Source organism: Epinephelus fuscoguttatus, linkage group LG1, assembly GCF_011397635.1.
Source record: "Epinephelus fuscoguttatus linkage group LG1, E.fuscoguttatus.final_Chr_v1".
NCBI lineage: Eukaryota > Metazoa > Chordata > Actinopteri > Perciformes > Serranidae > Epinephelus > Epinephelus fuscoguttatus.
In genome coordinates, this window is record NC_064752.1 from 24,584,681 (window position 1) to 24,600,997 (window position 16,317).

General features: G+C 41.4%; 1 protein-coding gene across 2 annotated transcripts in view; it reads left to right on the plus strand.

The window, feature by feature from the left end:
- ca16b (carbonic anhydrase XVI b) overlaps positions 1-16,317 on the plus strand; it is a 138,979-nt gene that overhangs the window by 103,654 nt on the left and 19,008 nt on the right. The window contains exons 9-15 of one of the 2 annotated variants that reach the window (XM_049589307.1): positions 2,342-2,526; positions 7,798-7,906; positions 8,022-8,071; positions 8,158-8,905; positions 10,491-10,629; positions 12,386-12,424; positions 13,493-13,584. In XM_049589307.1, the coding sequence (XP_049445264.1) occupies positions 2,342-2,526; positions 7,798-7,906; positions 8,022-8,071; positions 8,158-8,905; positions 10,491-10,629; positions 12,386-12,424; positions 13,493-13,584 (1,362 nt within the window). The remainder of the gene's footprint in view (positions 1-2,341; positions 2,527-7,797; positions 7,907-8,021; positions 8,072-8,157; positions 8,906-10,490; positions 10,630-12,385; positions 12,425-13,492; positions 13,585-16,317) is intronic. The other variant, XM_049589296.1, reaches the window with a different exon arrangement.

Consider the following 16,317-nt stretch of genomic DNA (forward strand, 5'->3'; position numbering starts at 1 on the left):
GTGCATACAAATATTGAGCAGATTTCAAGGTAAGCCTGCCACGATAATTGTGTTATCGACTTATTGAGGTCATGTCAATATATTGTACTTGTTTTTTACAGCGTTTATGAGCCCAGTGAACAGAAAAAAAACTAAGCTGCGACAAGTTGCACTGCTTCTGTTCTCTCATCTACTCTCTGTGTCCAAGTTTCTCTATGGGCGGGGCTCAGCTCACACACCAGACATGCATCTATCTATTGTATATACTCTTAAGAATTAAACTTTAATTGCTCCTTAAGAGGTTGTACATGCATTATTATGCTACTATCTTGGTCTTAAAGCAGGGGTATTTAATACATAGCCCGTGGGCTAGAACTGACTTGCCAAAGGGACCAGTCCAGCCCATGGGATGACTTTGCACACCGTACATTGATGCACTTGTGAAGGCTAAGAGGTGCCAGGTTTCAGGGGCAAATTCAATATTGAGCAGCCTACTTCATGTAATATGCTGCTTCAGAGGCTTTTTCACCCTGACCAGAATACAGCTCTCTGAAATAAAAAAAAAAAAAATTGTGCTCTTCATATTTAAAGGTTTTAAGCATTTTGAAAATATTGTCAACCGGCAGCTTCAGTACAAAATATCTGTTCTAGACTTCAATCTTTAAGCAGTATTGCCTAAACTTAAGATTTGCAAATTTTGTACAGTTTACGGTTTGTACAGCAGGAGATAATTTAACCTGCCTCCTGAATAACTTCCACTTTAGTTTGGTGTTGTGGTGCCAGCATTACCACACAGGAGTGGGAATGTATGGAAGAATGTACATGTAATGACAGAGAGCAGTAGACTGACCGAATGTGCAAAACCTGAAACAGGAGGCTGAACATTTTCAGGATGTACTTGTGCATCTTTACATTACAATAAAGGGAAAAATCGAAGTTGTTGTCATTTATTGGTTATTAAGAAATGGTCCAGCCCACTTGAGATCAATTTGGGCTGCATGTGGTCCATGAACTAATGTCTGTAAGCAACAATAATTTAATTACAATTGTTTGTGGGACAAAAGTAGTTACTGTGACAGGCCTGTTTAGAGGCACACTTATTAACTCTGCTGCCAACCTCCCATTATATCAGAAGCATTTATAAAATGAACAACCTTAGATCAGTGGAGTTTACAGCTAACACAGACCTCATGTTTGCTCATCAGTAGACCTTATGAAAAAAAAAAGTTTCACCAGTTATTGTGAAAAAAAAACAAAACATTTTCAACAAAATAATAAATATGCATTGCAACAGTGTTGTTATTCCGCAGTGCCAAACAGGTGTTGACTGGATGTTTAATTCGCAGATTTACACATGCTGTTGATTTTAGTGTTACTAGTGCACCAGTGTTGATGGTGAAAAAGGGCGATGACCTGACAGTAATGATGCAGGCATTGAAACCGTGATGATGTCTTCAGCTGTTATTAAACGGCTGCTTTTGAGCTACTGAAGTTGACAACGAACATCCGACGGGTTATAATGCATTTCACACCTGTCACACCTCATCAACACCCGGAGATATTCTCGCTGTTGTGTGCGTTTTTTCTCTCCTTTTGTCCTTCTGAGTGATTTCCTCCCACCCTGTCTGCCTTTCACATATCACCGTGCATCATTTGCACCATAGCTTCACTTTGTAAATGGAGAAAACTGTGGTGACAATTTCAATTTGACAGAAACCCCGTGTGCACGTAATCAGCTGACACTGGTTCCTGATTGCTGTTGCCCTGATGTGCTAAGAAGCATGTCCAGATTGTTCCCTCTTCACACTGACGGATCCCTGTGTAGAAATAACGTGCTGCAGCCTACACTGCCACCTTGAGGCAGACTCACAGCTTTTCCCTCATCCTCCTCATGCACCCTGTTTAATGTTGCACAGACAGGAACTTGCAAATTACGCATGGGCAGGAAGTTGCGGTTTCATCTGTCCCACATGTTTAGCACTACACACACAGCTGCTTGGTATTCCACCTGGATTCTCTTGCAGTGTTGTTGGCATGAAAATGACACAAGTGTCCAGAATGACAATCAGCACTGACACCCGAAGTTGTACCCGACCCCTGTCAAGCCTCCGGGAGTGTTTTTGTTATTGAGTGACTGTATTATCTCGTACTTTTAGAGGTTCCTCAAGTAGAAATGGCTTTGAATCAAGTCAGCAGCAGACAGTAATAATAGGCTTGTTAAAAGGCAACCTGCATTCTGCCCACACACATCAACAGACACAAATACATGTGGTCAAGAAGTCCTCCCAACACAGCCTTTCATTTTCACCCAGCTGCATACAGACTTCTTTAACTTACTCACCTCTCCTTTCTGGTGTTTCAGTGTGCAGCAGTGCTCCAGTGAGCATGAAGATCCAGCCGCTGAACCAGACGGCATTGATGGTGAGCTGGGAGCGCCCTCTGACCGTCTACCACCCACCCATCACCAGCTACATGGTCTCCTACAGCTGGGTGAAACGTGATGTCGCCGACGAAAAGACCTTCACCAAGACTGGGGACCAGAGCATGGTGTGTATTATTATTATTATTATTATTATTATTATCAACTGCCTCTAACAGCTGCTCACAGCCGTTTCTCAGAGTTGTCGTCTTGCATGTGGCCAAAGCAGCTCTGACTGGTTTGCAGAGCCTCAGATGTATCTGGTGGGATCAGAGGGTGGCTGGATCAGTGACAGTGTGTATAGGAGGCGACAGGATGTGATGAACTCTGCGTGTGGCTGTTGCTTGATATGAAGGCCCAGACAATCCCCTGTCACACACCTGTCAACGAGTAGACACGTAGGACTGTCTCACACACTGACAAGTCTAACTGATATATATGTAATGTGTTGACAAATGCGCCTGTGGCCTCGTCTCAGTCTAAGCACTTTCCATCTATTTATTTAGTTCAGTCTGCGATCCAGGTCAGTATAACACAGGCTGAAGGATAACTTACAGTATAGCGAAAAGTGAACTAGACAAGAATAAAACACATTTTTTATTTTAACAATTTGAAAACTTTTAATCATTTGAAAAAATCCCGTCTGTTTTGAGGCATTGGAGGCAGCTCTTTGAACACAAACTGTCGTCTTAAAGCAACCAATGCAGGCAACTGTGCGAGTTTAGTCCTTTAGATCTCAGTGAAGTTTCTGACATCAGTGATCACACAATTCTGCTCGTGTGCCTCAAACATTGAGTTACCACTTCATTTCTGCCTGTATCTGTATCCAACAGAACATTCGCTGTCTCCACAGAAACATATCCCTCCTCCTGCAGGAGGTTGCACCTACAGGGCTGTTCTTTTTTTCTCCACACTACACATTCTTCTCCCCGGTCACATATCCTTCCATTTGAAGGAATCCAACACCCAGCTGTGCATCGCCTTTAAAGCCTACTGACCTCCAGCTGTCTTGGCAGTCTGCATGACTGCCTCTTTAGATATAAACAGTGCAGGGGCAGAACACTCACCCACTGGTTCAGAGACCTAGAATCAGTTCCTCTGGGGGCAATACTACCTGCAGCTTGCATTCCAGTAAACACAGTTGTCACTGTCATGAGTGGGAAGCTGGTGAGGGATCATGCAATGTTGCTGCACCAGTGACTTCCACTGTTATATTGGAGGAAAAACTACTCAGAGGAATTTGGATCTGAGGGGAATGATGTACTGTAAACTGTGGCATGTATCACATCCTCCCTTCATTCTAATGCTAACACTAGCTGACTGTTATACCAGCTAATGCATTAGCAAATAACCCCTTCCGCCCAAGAATGTGTGTTGCTTACTTCACTTAGATGTTTAGCCTTCACTGTGCAGGGTTATGCATGTGTAGAGTTTGACACTTAAAAGCTGTTTTCACATTCTACAAGATAAGTTTGAAAGCAATTTGTGGTCAAAAATTTAACTTACACACAAACATACACACACTCTGAGAATGGACTGTTCAGTGAAACAGGAGACACCTTGTATTTCACAGTTGAAGCTTTGAAATTAACAATATTTGCATATTCATTGTTTCTGTCAGAGGACGGATACATGTAATTTGAAGATTATTTTACCTAGGTAATTTGTGGGAAAACCATATCAAACTCAAATTACTACTTCATGCAGTTTATCTTTGAGGGATTTTTTCAAGTGGGTCCATATGAGGTACTTTTCCATAGCCTGTAAACCTACAGTAGATAGCAGTCAGTACACTCTTAATTTGGTGAAGCAGGCAGGAGTACCACCACAAAAGCTAAGCAGTGTACTGCTGTGGATGGGGGCAGCAGCAAAACGTATTTTAGACACCTAAAAAAGTCAATATCAGTTTAAGTGTACACTATATTTAGAATATTTTCACGGCTTTACCTTGCTATCAGTAAGCCCTGTGCAACGGGGGACTGAAGCTGTTATCCGTGCTCTCTTCAAAGCTACCAGACTCCTTTGACAAAAATCGTCACAGAACATGGGAGTTGCTGGTCTACCTCCACCTCGATCGGTTAATTTGTTTGTGTTATTGTGACTTTGGTGTTTTAAAGACAGGGTTCCTACGCAAGTATGGAAAAGTATGGAAATAAATTTGATCAATTTCCAGGTATTAAAAAGTATGGAAAATAAAAAATATAGTATGGAAAAATATTTATGTTTCCAGACTATTACCACTGTTCTAAGATACTGTTTTCTAAAATAGAAAATTAGTTATTTCCAAAAATAATTTAATCAATCCGGATCGTGTTTTATGCCGGGCCAAGCACAGTTTGTGTGTGAGCAAACATCTCAGAAAACACACCGCCCCTTTTACCTGATTGACAAGTGGTATGTCCAGTCTGCTGCCCCATGACCCTTCTCCAGCACCCCAGGTATCAAGTTTCACTCCAACGCTGCACCTTTGACAAGAAGACGAGTTTCATGTGGTTCACAATTGGCAGATGCAAGTTTTTGGATGGATGGCTTGACAATACCGTATATAAATACTGGTTGGCCAAGGATTCCCAATTCACACACAGAGCTAGATGCAAGCTTTGTGTGAAATCATTTGACATCGTCATCATGGGAGAGAAGGCGATTCTGAGCCGCATGAAAGGAAAAAACGCCGACGTCTTGTTACTGCATCGCTTGCACCCAGAGTCCCAACCTTTTGCCTCAGCCCAGACATTGAACTTACCTGAGTTTTTAGTTGCATGCCATTATGGTACTTGGCTACAATCGCCTATTAAGAATAATTAAATATGATGTGAAATATGATACACTGATATATTTACTCAGATGTCGCATATTCTCTGGAAAGAAAGAAAAAACGCCAAGAAGTCTGGAAATTAGGTTATGGAAAAGTATGGAATTTTGAAATTCCAAATGTGTAGGAACCCTGTAAAGAGTCAGTTTGGATTCACCTAAGGCTGTCACATTCTGGTCAGTTGGTTGATAAGCTCTTGTCTGACCGAATTTTCATTGGTTGGACAATCGCTGGTGTTATTGTAGAGGCGTGTGTGTCTACCAAGGTGTTTCTTATCCCAGCTTAAATCTGCTTTAGCTTTGTCAATGTCCATTGTGATGGTTGGTGTTTGTGTTGTTTGTCCTGCCCCTTTTCCACTGTGATTGGACAGCTGGTGATATTAATGAGCGCAGCATTTTACACAAAGTTAAACATTTATCAACTCTCATTTTTAATTGGAAAACCGCTTGAATAATCGTAGAAAACATTCAGTGTCTGATTTATCTTTTTGGGTTTATTTTACTAAGTCTCCAAAAAGACACTGCGGTGTAAGGCTGGATTGTAAGGCTTCTTAAAGGAATAGGATCCCACCAGATAGCTGTTGGAGCAGTGGGATGGCTAGTGTGAGCTTCTGGGCCATAATTAGCAAGTCTCTCACAGAGATATTTAACATGTTTATGACATCATCAACCTCAGAGTTAACTTCTATGGTGTCTAGTATGTCAGATTTTCTTGGCTCAGCTGGATGCTCCCAGCAATACAGTATACAGTTTATTGTCAGATAATATTACATTGGAAACCACGGTTACTTTCGACTTGAGGCATTCCACTTGCTTGAACACTTTACTTTTACTTAACAGTTTACTTTTCCTGGGCAAGTGTTCATGTCGAGCTCTGTGACAGAAAAAAACACTCTGATGGACACACAGTGTTACCAGGTAGAGTGCTCTCAGTGCACTGTGGCCAATTTAGTTGCTCTAAAGATAATGTGCAAAAACATTGTCCCCATCAATCAAATTATTGGCTGAAAAGTAGATAGAATTTCAGTCAACCGAGAGTTTCTTTGGTTGATTACAGCCCTAAATTCACCAAAGTCACATATCAACATAAACTAACTGATCAAGGCAGTGGTAGACCAGCAGCTCCTGTGTTCTTCAAGGTAAAATTACTGTTTTTGTCAAAGGAGTTTGGTGGCTCTGAAGGAAGCATAAATGGATGTAACAGCTTCAGTTCCCTGTCTGACGGTAAAGTAAAGCAGTGAAAATATTCTCAGTATAGCAGACTTTTCAGCTGGCACTTTTTAGGTGGCCAACATACATTTTGCTGCTGCTCATACCCACAGCAGTACATCGCCCAACTCCTATGTCAGTACTCCTGTCTGTGTCTCCAAACCAAGGCATGCTGACCACCAACTACTGTAGCTAATACATCGACTACGGATAAGTACCTCATTGAAATCCCACTTCAAAAAAATCCAAACTATTTCTTCAAACGTGCCTGGAGGGGATCTTTAACTTACAATCTGGTTACCGAGGCTTTCAAACTATGGACAAGCAGCTTGAAAGGAATTCGCAATCAGGCTTCCTGCAGTCAAGAACTCCCTCACAAATTAAACCAATGCTATGCTTGGCTAGAAATAGATTAATATTTGTTTTATTCATTTAACTCCTGCCCCCCTCTCATCTGTAACTTGTTCAGAGACCTGCTTCAACAGTTCTGTCTAGTGTTAAACAGAGGAACCGACTCACCACAATATCAGGCTCCCCGTGCTGGTTACCTGCTCCTCTCAGCATCCTCCAGCTACATTTACTGACCTTTTAACTCTGCATCAGCAAAACTGCTCCCTGAGGTCCTCTGGCAGAGCCGTCAAATTTCTGCAGCTCAGGTCTTCATTTTCTATATTTTGTGGTCTTGACATGAGGACAAGCATCCTCTGTGGTATAACTTTCTTGAGATGTCAAATATGAGGTAGAGTAATTTCTATGTAAACCTATATTTGAACCCAGAGGTTGAGTGGTGGTATTTGGCTCCTCAGGTTAACTGTTTTTCAAAGAATGGATTGACTTGTTTCTTTGTTGTTGTTTTGATATAATATCTTTATGTTCTGTTTAGAGTGTATGTTGTTATTCTACAATTACTGCAGATGACTCACTGGAAAGAACGGTTAATGTGTCCATGATGTGCTCTGTGTGGTTACGCTCCATTAATACAGTCGATCGGTCGCTGTACTGACAGTATTCTCTCCACTTCTGTCTCCGCTGTCAGTCTTTTTTATTTGGCCCACTTCATTTCCATTTCAATTTTCAGTTTCTATCTCTGGACACCTTTTTATCTGAATTATTTTCGAGAAATACTAGCTCTCCAACACCAGAGGCAATCAGCCATCCGTTCTGAGGGCCATTTTAATACAAGTAAAGCCATCTGCATAGTGCACAACACAATTAAATTAGACAGGAAATGAAGTTTTAAACTGAGTCAAACTTGTGGGTCATACTCTGTTGACTCAGGGTAGTATGTTTTCATTTGAGGAAATATGAATTAACAGCATCCACAGTTTGAATGTATAGCGCTCTTAAGTGTGTACATATGTGCATGTTTTGTCTTGCAGAAAGCCGTCATCACTAATGTGTCCCCTGATGTCCTGTACCTGTTCAGAGTGCAGGCAGTGTGTCAGCATGACCTGCGCAGTGATTTCAGTCAAACACTGCTGTTCAGAGGTACCGATCAAAATCCTCCAGCCATCTACTCATTATGTATTCCTACAGAAGGATCTAATCATGTCAGACACATGAAATGGATTCCTAAATGCTGGCTTGCTCTTTTGTATTTCAGCCAATACAACAAGAATATTTGAAGGCTCTCGTATTGTGAAGACGGGGATGGTGAGTTGACCAGGAGATGGCAGTGCAAATTTCTTTTTGTTTGTTCGTAACACTCATGCCACTTTGTCTTTGCCCGCCTCCGTCAGCCCACAATTTCTCCAGCGTCCTCTGCAGACATGGCTCCCATCAGCTCCGGTTCCTCCACTTGGACGTCCTCTGGCATCCACTTCTCTATTGTCTCCATGGCAACGGGGATGGGCCCCTCCTCTAGTGGCAGCCAAGCCACAGTGGCATCGGTGGTGACGAGCACCTTGCTGGCAGGCTTGGGCGTGGGCGGAGGGGTCATCTCTTCCCTGCCCAGCTCTGTCTGGCCCACACAGGCGCCCCAAGCCACGCAGAACCCCACCCGTCCATCCGTCCCACCTCCGAAGTCCAGCACCGAGCAGGCAGCGCCCCAGGGCTCTGAGACAGATGCCCCTTCTGAGGAGAAGCAGGCTGCACGTGAGGGCGAGGAAGAGGAGGAGAAGGAGGGGGAGCGAGAGGGAGAGCAGGAGGAGGGAGAGGATGAGAAGAAGAGAAAGAACAAGACCGCACCTGATAATGAGGAAAAGCAGGCGAACAGCACTGTGGCCAAAGAGCCTTTAATCCCCACCCCCACATCCACAGCCAAAGAGAAAGAAGAAGGAAAGCCGACAGTCAAAGGGACCACAGTACCTGCAAGCACCGATGACGACGAGCTGGTCAACGTAGAGAAGAAACCCACAGATGTAAATGCAGTCTCCACTCAGGAGCCTCGTAATGACACTGCAGAGATGCAGATCCCCCAGAGCTCCACACTGTCTCCAAAGATCAGTGGTGATGGCAAGAGTCTCTGGCCTTTCTCTGTCCACACTGGTGAGCAGACCTCTTTCTCTCCCACACATATACAGATCACAATGTTGTTGTTTTTTTTGTCCCTTCCCAAACAGACAGATCCCTTTTGAATTCTCAGCAAGGCTCATTCTCTTGTTGTCAGCTATCATACAAAGCAAGGCTCCCTTCCAAAGCAGATTTCTGTAATCACTTCCAACAGTTAGGGAGCCCAATTTAGCATAACAAATACATTGATATAAGACAGTGACTACACTGGTTACCATTTCTAGTCAAAGATAAAGCTGCAGGCTTTTGTGTCACTACAACACAGAGGCCTGAAGGCAGAAGTAAGTCATCCGCCATAGGGACTCTGCCTCCAGGAATCCCTTGAAGCATAGTCTGAAAGAGTTTGCTTCAAGAGAGCAAATTTTAAGATTTTTCCAACAGATGTTTTACCTTTTTAATACTAGATATAAGATGTTAGTTGTTAGTGATATTAACATTATTTGAAAGCTGTAATCAGGCAGTCAGTATACATGCAACCCTTTGGTTGAAGTTGGTCTCAGGAGGGTTTTTCTTTCTGTTAATGCATGTGTTTAACCATGATAGACTTTTAGATTTATTAGTCTTTATAGGTTTATTCTTAATTAAGCTTAATTTGTAGCTCAAACCACCTGGCTCAGGTTGACATTACATATAATAGTGAAGATTAAAGCCCCCATGTGTAGCATTAAAACATTTCTGACTTTGGCGCCTTCAAGTGGTAGTATCAAAAAGGACACTTTTGTACAAAAGGACCGCACGCTAATATTTTCCTCCCCTCCTTTCCCTCGTGGACACATAATTAATCAGCACACACACACTGCATCATTTTTCACCAAGATTGTCCCATTTTAACAAACAAAAAGTCGCAATCAAGTAATTTGAAACATACTATACTTTCAAAAAAACAGTCCTACACATAGGTAACTTTAGCAAATCATTTGGTGTGATGAGGAATCCCTACTGGAATCGAGACGATAATGAGATGTTAGCAAGAGGTGAGCGTCATGTAGGCGTCCTGTCATCCAATTAATGCTGACTCCATCTTCTATTCTCAGCTGTTTGTCAGCAGTGGACAGCGGCTGGCTAACCTGCCTTCACCAGGCTGACTGACAGCTGAAATTTACTGAACCAAAATATTTTTCATTTTGTCTCCCTGGGAGGAAATCAACAGTGTTTTTGTGTATTGATTCAGTGATTTTATTTCCCTGCCGACAGTAGCGAGTCTCTGTGAGCCTGCCTGTTTCACCACAGGCAGATTCCCCTCAGACTGGGAGTCTTGATTAATCAATATAGATGTGGATAATAAGTTTAAAACACTATACAGCAGGATATCTGTGCAGTTTAAACAGCTGTTTTTGGAGATTACGCTTAACTAAATGCAACTCAAAATAGACTTGAAATGTAAAACACTGTGGGGGGGTCTCCTTGAGTTAGTGTGGATTGATACTTCAGTAAAATGGAAGCGAATCTGTCTGTGATACACATCAGAAACACTTCTCAAAACACTTTCAGTGTAAATTGGCTGTAACTCGGTAGAATATTTTTCAGCCAGGTGTTTATGCGCTTGTTTATTACATTTCAGACAGGACCATCTTGTCCAACGTGACCCGAACCCCTCACCCAGGGATGGGCAGGATGGTGTGGATCGTCCCCTTGGTGGTGGTGTCTGCTCTCACTCTGCTCTGCCTCATAATGCTGCTGATTGTGATGGTCTACTGGAGGTGAGTTCAATGTACTTAACCTCAATCCAGATGGCACACTTTACAGCTAAAATAAAGTAACGTAAAACAGTAAAATGTCTTCACAGGAAGTGCTGATACATACAGAAATGCCTCCTCCTGATAAGGGTATCACTGATACCTCCCTCAGGGGTATGGAAACTAGCTGCCCCTCACCCACACTTACCCCCTCGCATAAATCTCACATTTCGTGTTAAGTGTCACGCCTGCATGCATGTCTGGATTTTCCAGTCAGTCTGCTCCACATTGAGAACCGCCCAGTTTGGATTTTATGCACATTTGCATGTGTGTGCATCAATCTCACACAGTCTGGTGGTAAAACTGCTTTTTTTTTGCCTCCATGTCGTACATCAGGCCCATCACCCACCTGGGTGAGGGTCAGGAGACCTGAAGGCCCTGCAGAGCCAGCAGGGGTCCCAGCTGTGTCTTCATCTGCTGGGCTGATTTCCAGCCATGCCATTGGAGCCCCAGTAATTACACAGGCCAGGCCACTGGCACATGTGGGATGGTTAATGAGTTACAACTAGCACTACGGACCATTTCCTCAGCTGGTCCCATGCATATTTACTGTCTCCAAAGACTCTGCTTCTAGTTGGGTCGGATTTTGTTTATTTACAGTTTGAGATTTATTTGTGTTAATACTTGAAATGTGTTAGATGTATTTCATAAATTATTTTTACCAGGATATTTTTTCCAAGTGTGAAATGGATGCAGCAAATGTTTATGGGCCAACAACACCTTACTGTGGCATTTTGTGGTGTCAGATAATATATGGAGCTGATAACCAGGCTGTTATTTATACCTCGCTTTTAGAGGTGTTAAATAAAAAAAAACAGACAGTTGAGGACGACTGTAGCAGATTCAGTCGGTGGATGGATTACTGAGAGTTGTGGTATTTGAGTAGAAGAGCAGGGGCAGCTTTGAGATTAGAAATGGCCATCACAGCTGTTGTTGTGACAACTCTGACAGTTTGCAGACAATGCCTGCTTCCCCTGGGGAAAAGACCATGATGAAAGATGAAATCAACCCATTCACACTCTCTTCACTCTTCATGCTCTGCGTCGTCTCTCTTGATGACAGTCCCACTATAAAAGCCTGCGAGCTTCTCTGCTCACAGATGTTTCGGCTATTAGCAACTTAATAATGTTTATTTAAAAATCCATGATCAATCGGCCATCTTTTTAAGTTTAATAATGTTGTATTTTTTAGCCTGTTCATTTTCTCATTTAGTCCTAGGTTAAGAGTCTGTCTACAATGGAATTAATTGCTGGCGTTACCGTATACATCTGGAAGCCCCTGAGGCCTGAGGTGTTTGTTAAAAAATCACAGATGTTCAAATGAAAGAGAGAGAGAGAAAAAAAAACCATCTCGGGTTAGTGCCTCAGTGCTGTGCTAACACCAGTGTTGAATGGGATGCTCCTCTCCACTGACTTCCATTCAGAAAGCTTATTCCATCCCACCGTCCAATCCCCCACAGCAAACTTATTCTTCTGAGATCACGGGAGAGAATCAGGGAGGAGGTGTCTTCCACGCTGCTCAGTTAGCCGCACCACATCTGCACCCACAGGGAGTCATTGGAGTGGGAGGCTGTGACGCAAGCCAGGGGGGAGCTCTCCTCCCTTTTTTTGTTTTCACCCTCCCCTCTGTGTCTTTCTCTCTCTTTCTCTTTCCATATCTTTTTAAACACAGTTCAGCATTTTTATTTTTCTCTCTATGCTTTGCTTTATCTCTGTTAAAGAATGACAACCATCTGCTCCCTCCTCTGCATCAAGTACAGGTAGGATTAAACCTGGGAAATGCTGGCACTGGGATCAAACATGGGTCTTTACTATGCATTCATTAGTATACATTGTGTGTGTGTGTCAGGAGGGGGTGGAGGCTGGAGAGGATGTGCAAAGTGCTCAGGACCTTAAAGATTCCTCACTTATAGACCAGCTCTGTTTTTCAGGAGCTTTCTAAAAGTGAGGAACCAGATTTTTATTTAATTTATTTCTCCTATTTAGAAAGCATCTAATTAATCATGTAAGAGTTGTTCATTTTTGTTGTGCTCAATGTGGGGAAGGATGTCTTTTATGTGGAACTTTTAAGCCTAAAAAAATAGTCAAAGCTTTGATAAACCCCAGACATAATTTGGATAATATCTAAAGATCATTGCTGCCTTCAGCCTTTCAACATTCAGCACTGATTTGACAAGATGTACAGTTTTTTGATCTTTGAAATTTGGGCTTTGAATGGTGTAAAATTTGGGGTAATTGTCCAAAGAGAGGCTACAAAATTTTGGCTTTCAAAACAACAAGAATTACTTATGAATAAGTAATGAATGTCAAAAGTTTCATCTGGTCCCGATAAAGACCTTTGTCAGTAGTTTTCATATGAACATCTGTGCACTGAGCAGCAGCTGCTGGCAGTGATCACACACACATTTTCTCCAGAAAACACGCCTTTTAAGTCGATTTTGTTGTCCTCAAAGTGGAGTGAGATCTCCTGAAAGTGGTGTGTGATGCCCCGAAGAGAGAATCTGTGTTTGGATTAGTTGTCTACAGTTTGAGTAAAGAGCTAAATTTGGCGCTGTGCTGTGTGTCGCTGTGAGTTGTTTACCTGTTCCCTGTAGTCAGCTCAGACTGTGTTTTCCAGGAGCTGCTCACCGTCAACGGCTCTGTGTGCGATCAACCGTGTCCCACTCACTCTGGGGTTTTCATTAGCAGTTTTCTGCCGTTCCCGTGTCATTCTGCTCAACTTTTAGATGCTGATGTTGACAGACCGGATCTGAGAACAATGGGATAACGACTCCCTAATAGACTTCACTGTGGCATCACACTGCTCTTCTCTCTCTGTGTCCCTGTAGGAGATTTTTTCAGACAGCTCACTTCTATGTGGAGGAGAGCAACTCTCCACGGGTTGTGGCCAATGAGAATATACCAATCATCCCTATACCAGGTAAGCTGCTTTCCCTTCATTATATTAAATTATTCATACATGTGATGTTCAAATATCCACATGTTAAAGTTTTTTTTTTAGATTCACAGTTTGTTGCAGTTTTCTAGATCAGTGATTCCCAACCAAGGTGCTTGTGTTATATGGTGTTTGTGTTCCCCAGGGGGTATTCTGCAGTTGCTTTGGTGTATGTAACTCAAGAACCTGGAAGAAATTGAAATTACAATTGGAATAAAAACATCCTCATTAAGTGAACTAAAACACCAGAACACAGTGTTTAAAAGGGAGTAAAAACTATATAGCAAGCAAGAAACAGAAGCTGAAACAGTGTGCTGAAAGTAAAATAATTAACAGATGAAATAGATGGCTAAATTAGCTTAATTGTTTTGTCAGTAGAATCTCAGAAGATAGTGAACCTTTGTAATTTGCCAGAACTCAAAGTGACGTCTTCAAATGGCATCTTTTATCAAACCAACAGTCCCAAAATCCAAAGTTAATCAGTTTATTATTATGTATGACAAAGAAAAGCATCACATTCTCACATTTAAGAAGCATGAAACCAGCAGATACTTGTCTTTTTTTGCAGAAAAGAAATACCAAAACAATTACTTGATTATCAAAACAGCTGCCAATCAATCTTCTGTTGACTGATTGATCGATTAATTTTGCAGCTCTAGATATATGGTTAAAATAGTTAGCTCAAAGTAATGCAATAAATAGATGAGACAGAGTACTAACTTAGCTCAAGTGACAGATGGACAGTTGAAAAAATTAGCTAAAAGTAACTGATAGACGTAGGGCTTCAACTGATGATTATTTTCATTATTAATTCATCTTTCCATTAATCATTTTGTCAGTAAAATGTCAGAAAATAGTGAAACATGCCCTTTGTAATTTCCAAGAGCCCAAGGTGACATCTTTAAATGGTGTCTTCTATCCGACCAACAGTCCTAAAATCCAGTTACTCACTTTATTATTATGTATGACAAAGAAAAGCATCAAATTCTCACATTTATGGAGCATGAAACCAGCAAGTGTTTGGCTTTTTTCTTCTTCATTTTGCAGAAAAAGAAATACTTAAACAATTATTTGATTATCAATACAGCTGCCATTGATTAATTGTCCCAGCTCTAGATATATGGTTAAAATAGACAACAAAAAGTAATGCAATAAACAGCTGAAATAATTAGCTTAAAGGAATGCTTCATCCACGCCCACCTGACCATTCAGTCCGTCATGACCTGTTACCTTGAAATCGTGATGAAGACTTTGTGCAGTACAATCCAGGTCTGATTTATCCAGTCGTATGGGCAGTGCTTCCCAAACAAATGCATTTTTGCTAAAACTTTACTATTTAAAACTGACCAGAGTCCAATACCCTTTGGGAAGTACTGAGCATACGACTGGATAACTGAGATTTGGATTATAATGCACGAGTTGTGTGAGAGTTTGTAAATGGATGTTGTTTATTTATTTTTATTTATTTAACCTTTATATAACTAGGAAGTCCCATTGAGACTGAATATCTCTTTTACAAGAGAGCCCTGGCCCTGGTAGCAGCCAATCACAACACATCTAAAATGCAACATATAATACAAAAATCCACAATAAAACAACAACTATTCAAACATGGTGGCGACATGGCTACGTCACCATATTCTTTATGATGCCCTTAAATTCATCGATGATGATCATTTTGATACAGGTTTGCTGTTGTTAAACATGGTTCCCAATTGATCAGTAAATCAATATGTTCGCCATTTTCTGTGGAGGCATAGAAGAAAAACACAAATCACAAATCAAGGTACCACAGCAAGACGAACTGATTTACAAATGGTTATTTTGTGGGCGAAGTATTCCTTTAAAGCAGTGATTAAATAGTTTTAAACAGTTGGCTTAAACTAATGTATAAATATTTGAAGTAGTTTGGTAAAAATAATGGATAAATAGATGACACAAATGGTGGCATCACTTGAATTCATTTGACACGACTGTGGGAGTAAATGAACAATAAATATATGTAATTTAACGTAAAAAATATGTGACTTTAAAGCTGAAACTGAGTACCAAAAAATCACAAAAAGGCATCCTGACTAACTTTAAGTGATACAGGACTACTGATACAGGAAACATCCACAAGCCAGCACAAACTGTTTTCAAATGGTTGTCTTTATTACCTTGATGTCTGCATTTGCACAGTTTCTGGCCATTTACACGCGAAATGACTCTGAGAGCACCTCTGTAGGAATTGTGTGACGGGCTTTTTGTTGCCTTTAATGTCCCAGGCAGCAGCACAGTGGCAGCTAGTCGATATCAGACTTTACTTTCACAGTCGCTTAAAGCTCGGGGACATTTCAAGGCTGTGATATCACAGTTAAAGAGCACAGTTGATGCCAGTATTGACTCCACATTCATTAGGGCTTTTATTGCTTGTCTTTTTCGCTCTTTATTCCTTTACTTCTTTTCTCTCTCTCCCCCTATTCTCTCTGTCTTTTCATTTAGTCTTTTAGAAACTATGGCAATTTTCTTAACAGCACATATATTCTGCATGACTGACCATGTATTTGATTCAAGTCGAAAATGTGCGAGAAAATGAAATTCACACAACAGTGGCTCTGCAGGCTCAAAATTTGCATCACTTATCTTCATAGATATTTGTAGACATTTATGTTTAAAGTGGGAAATGACATAATGAGATTGCTGTTAAAAGCATTTATATTGCACATGGTGCTGTCG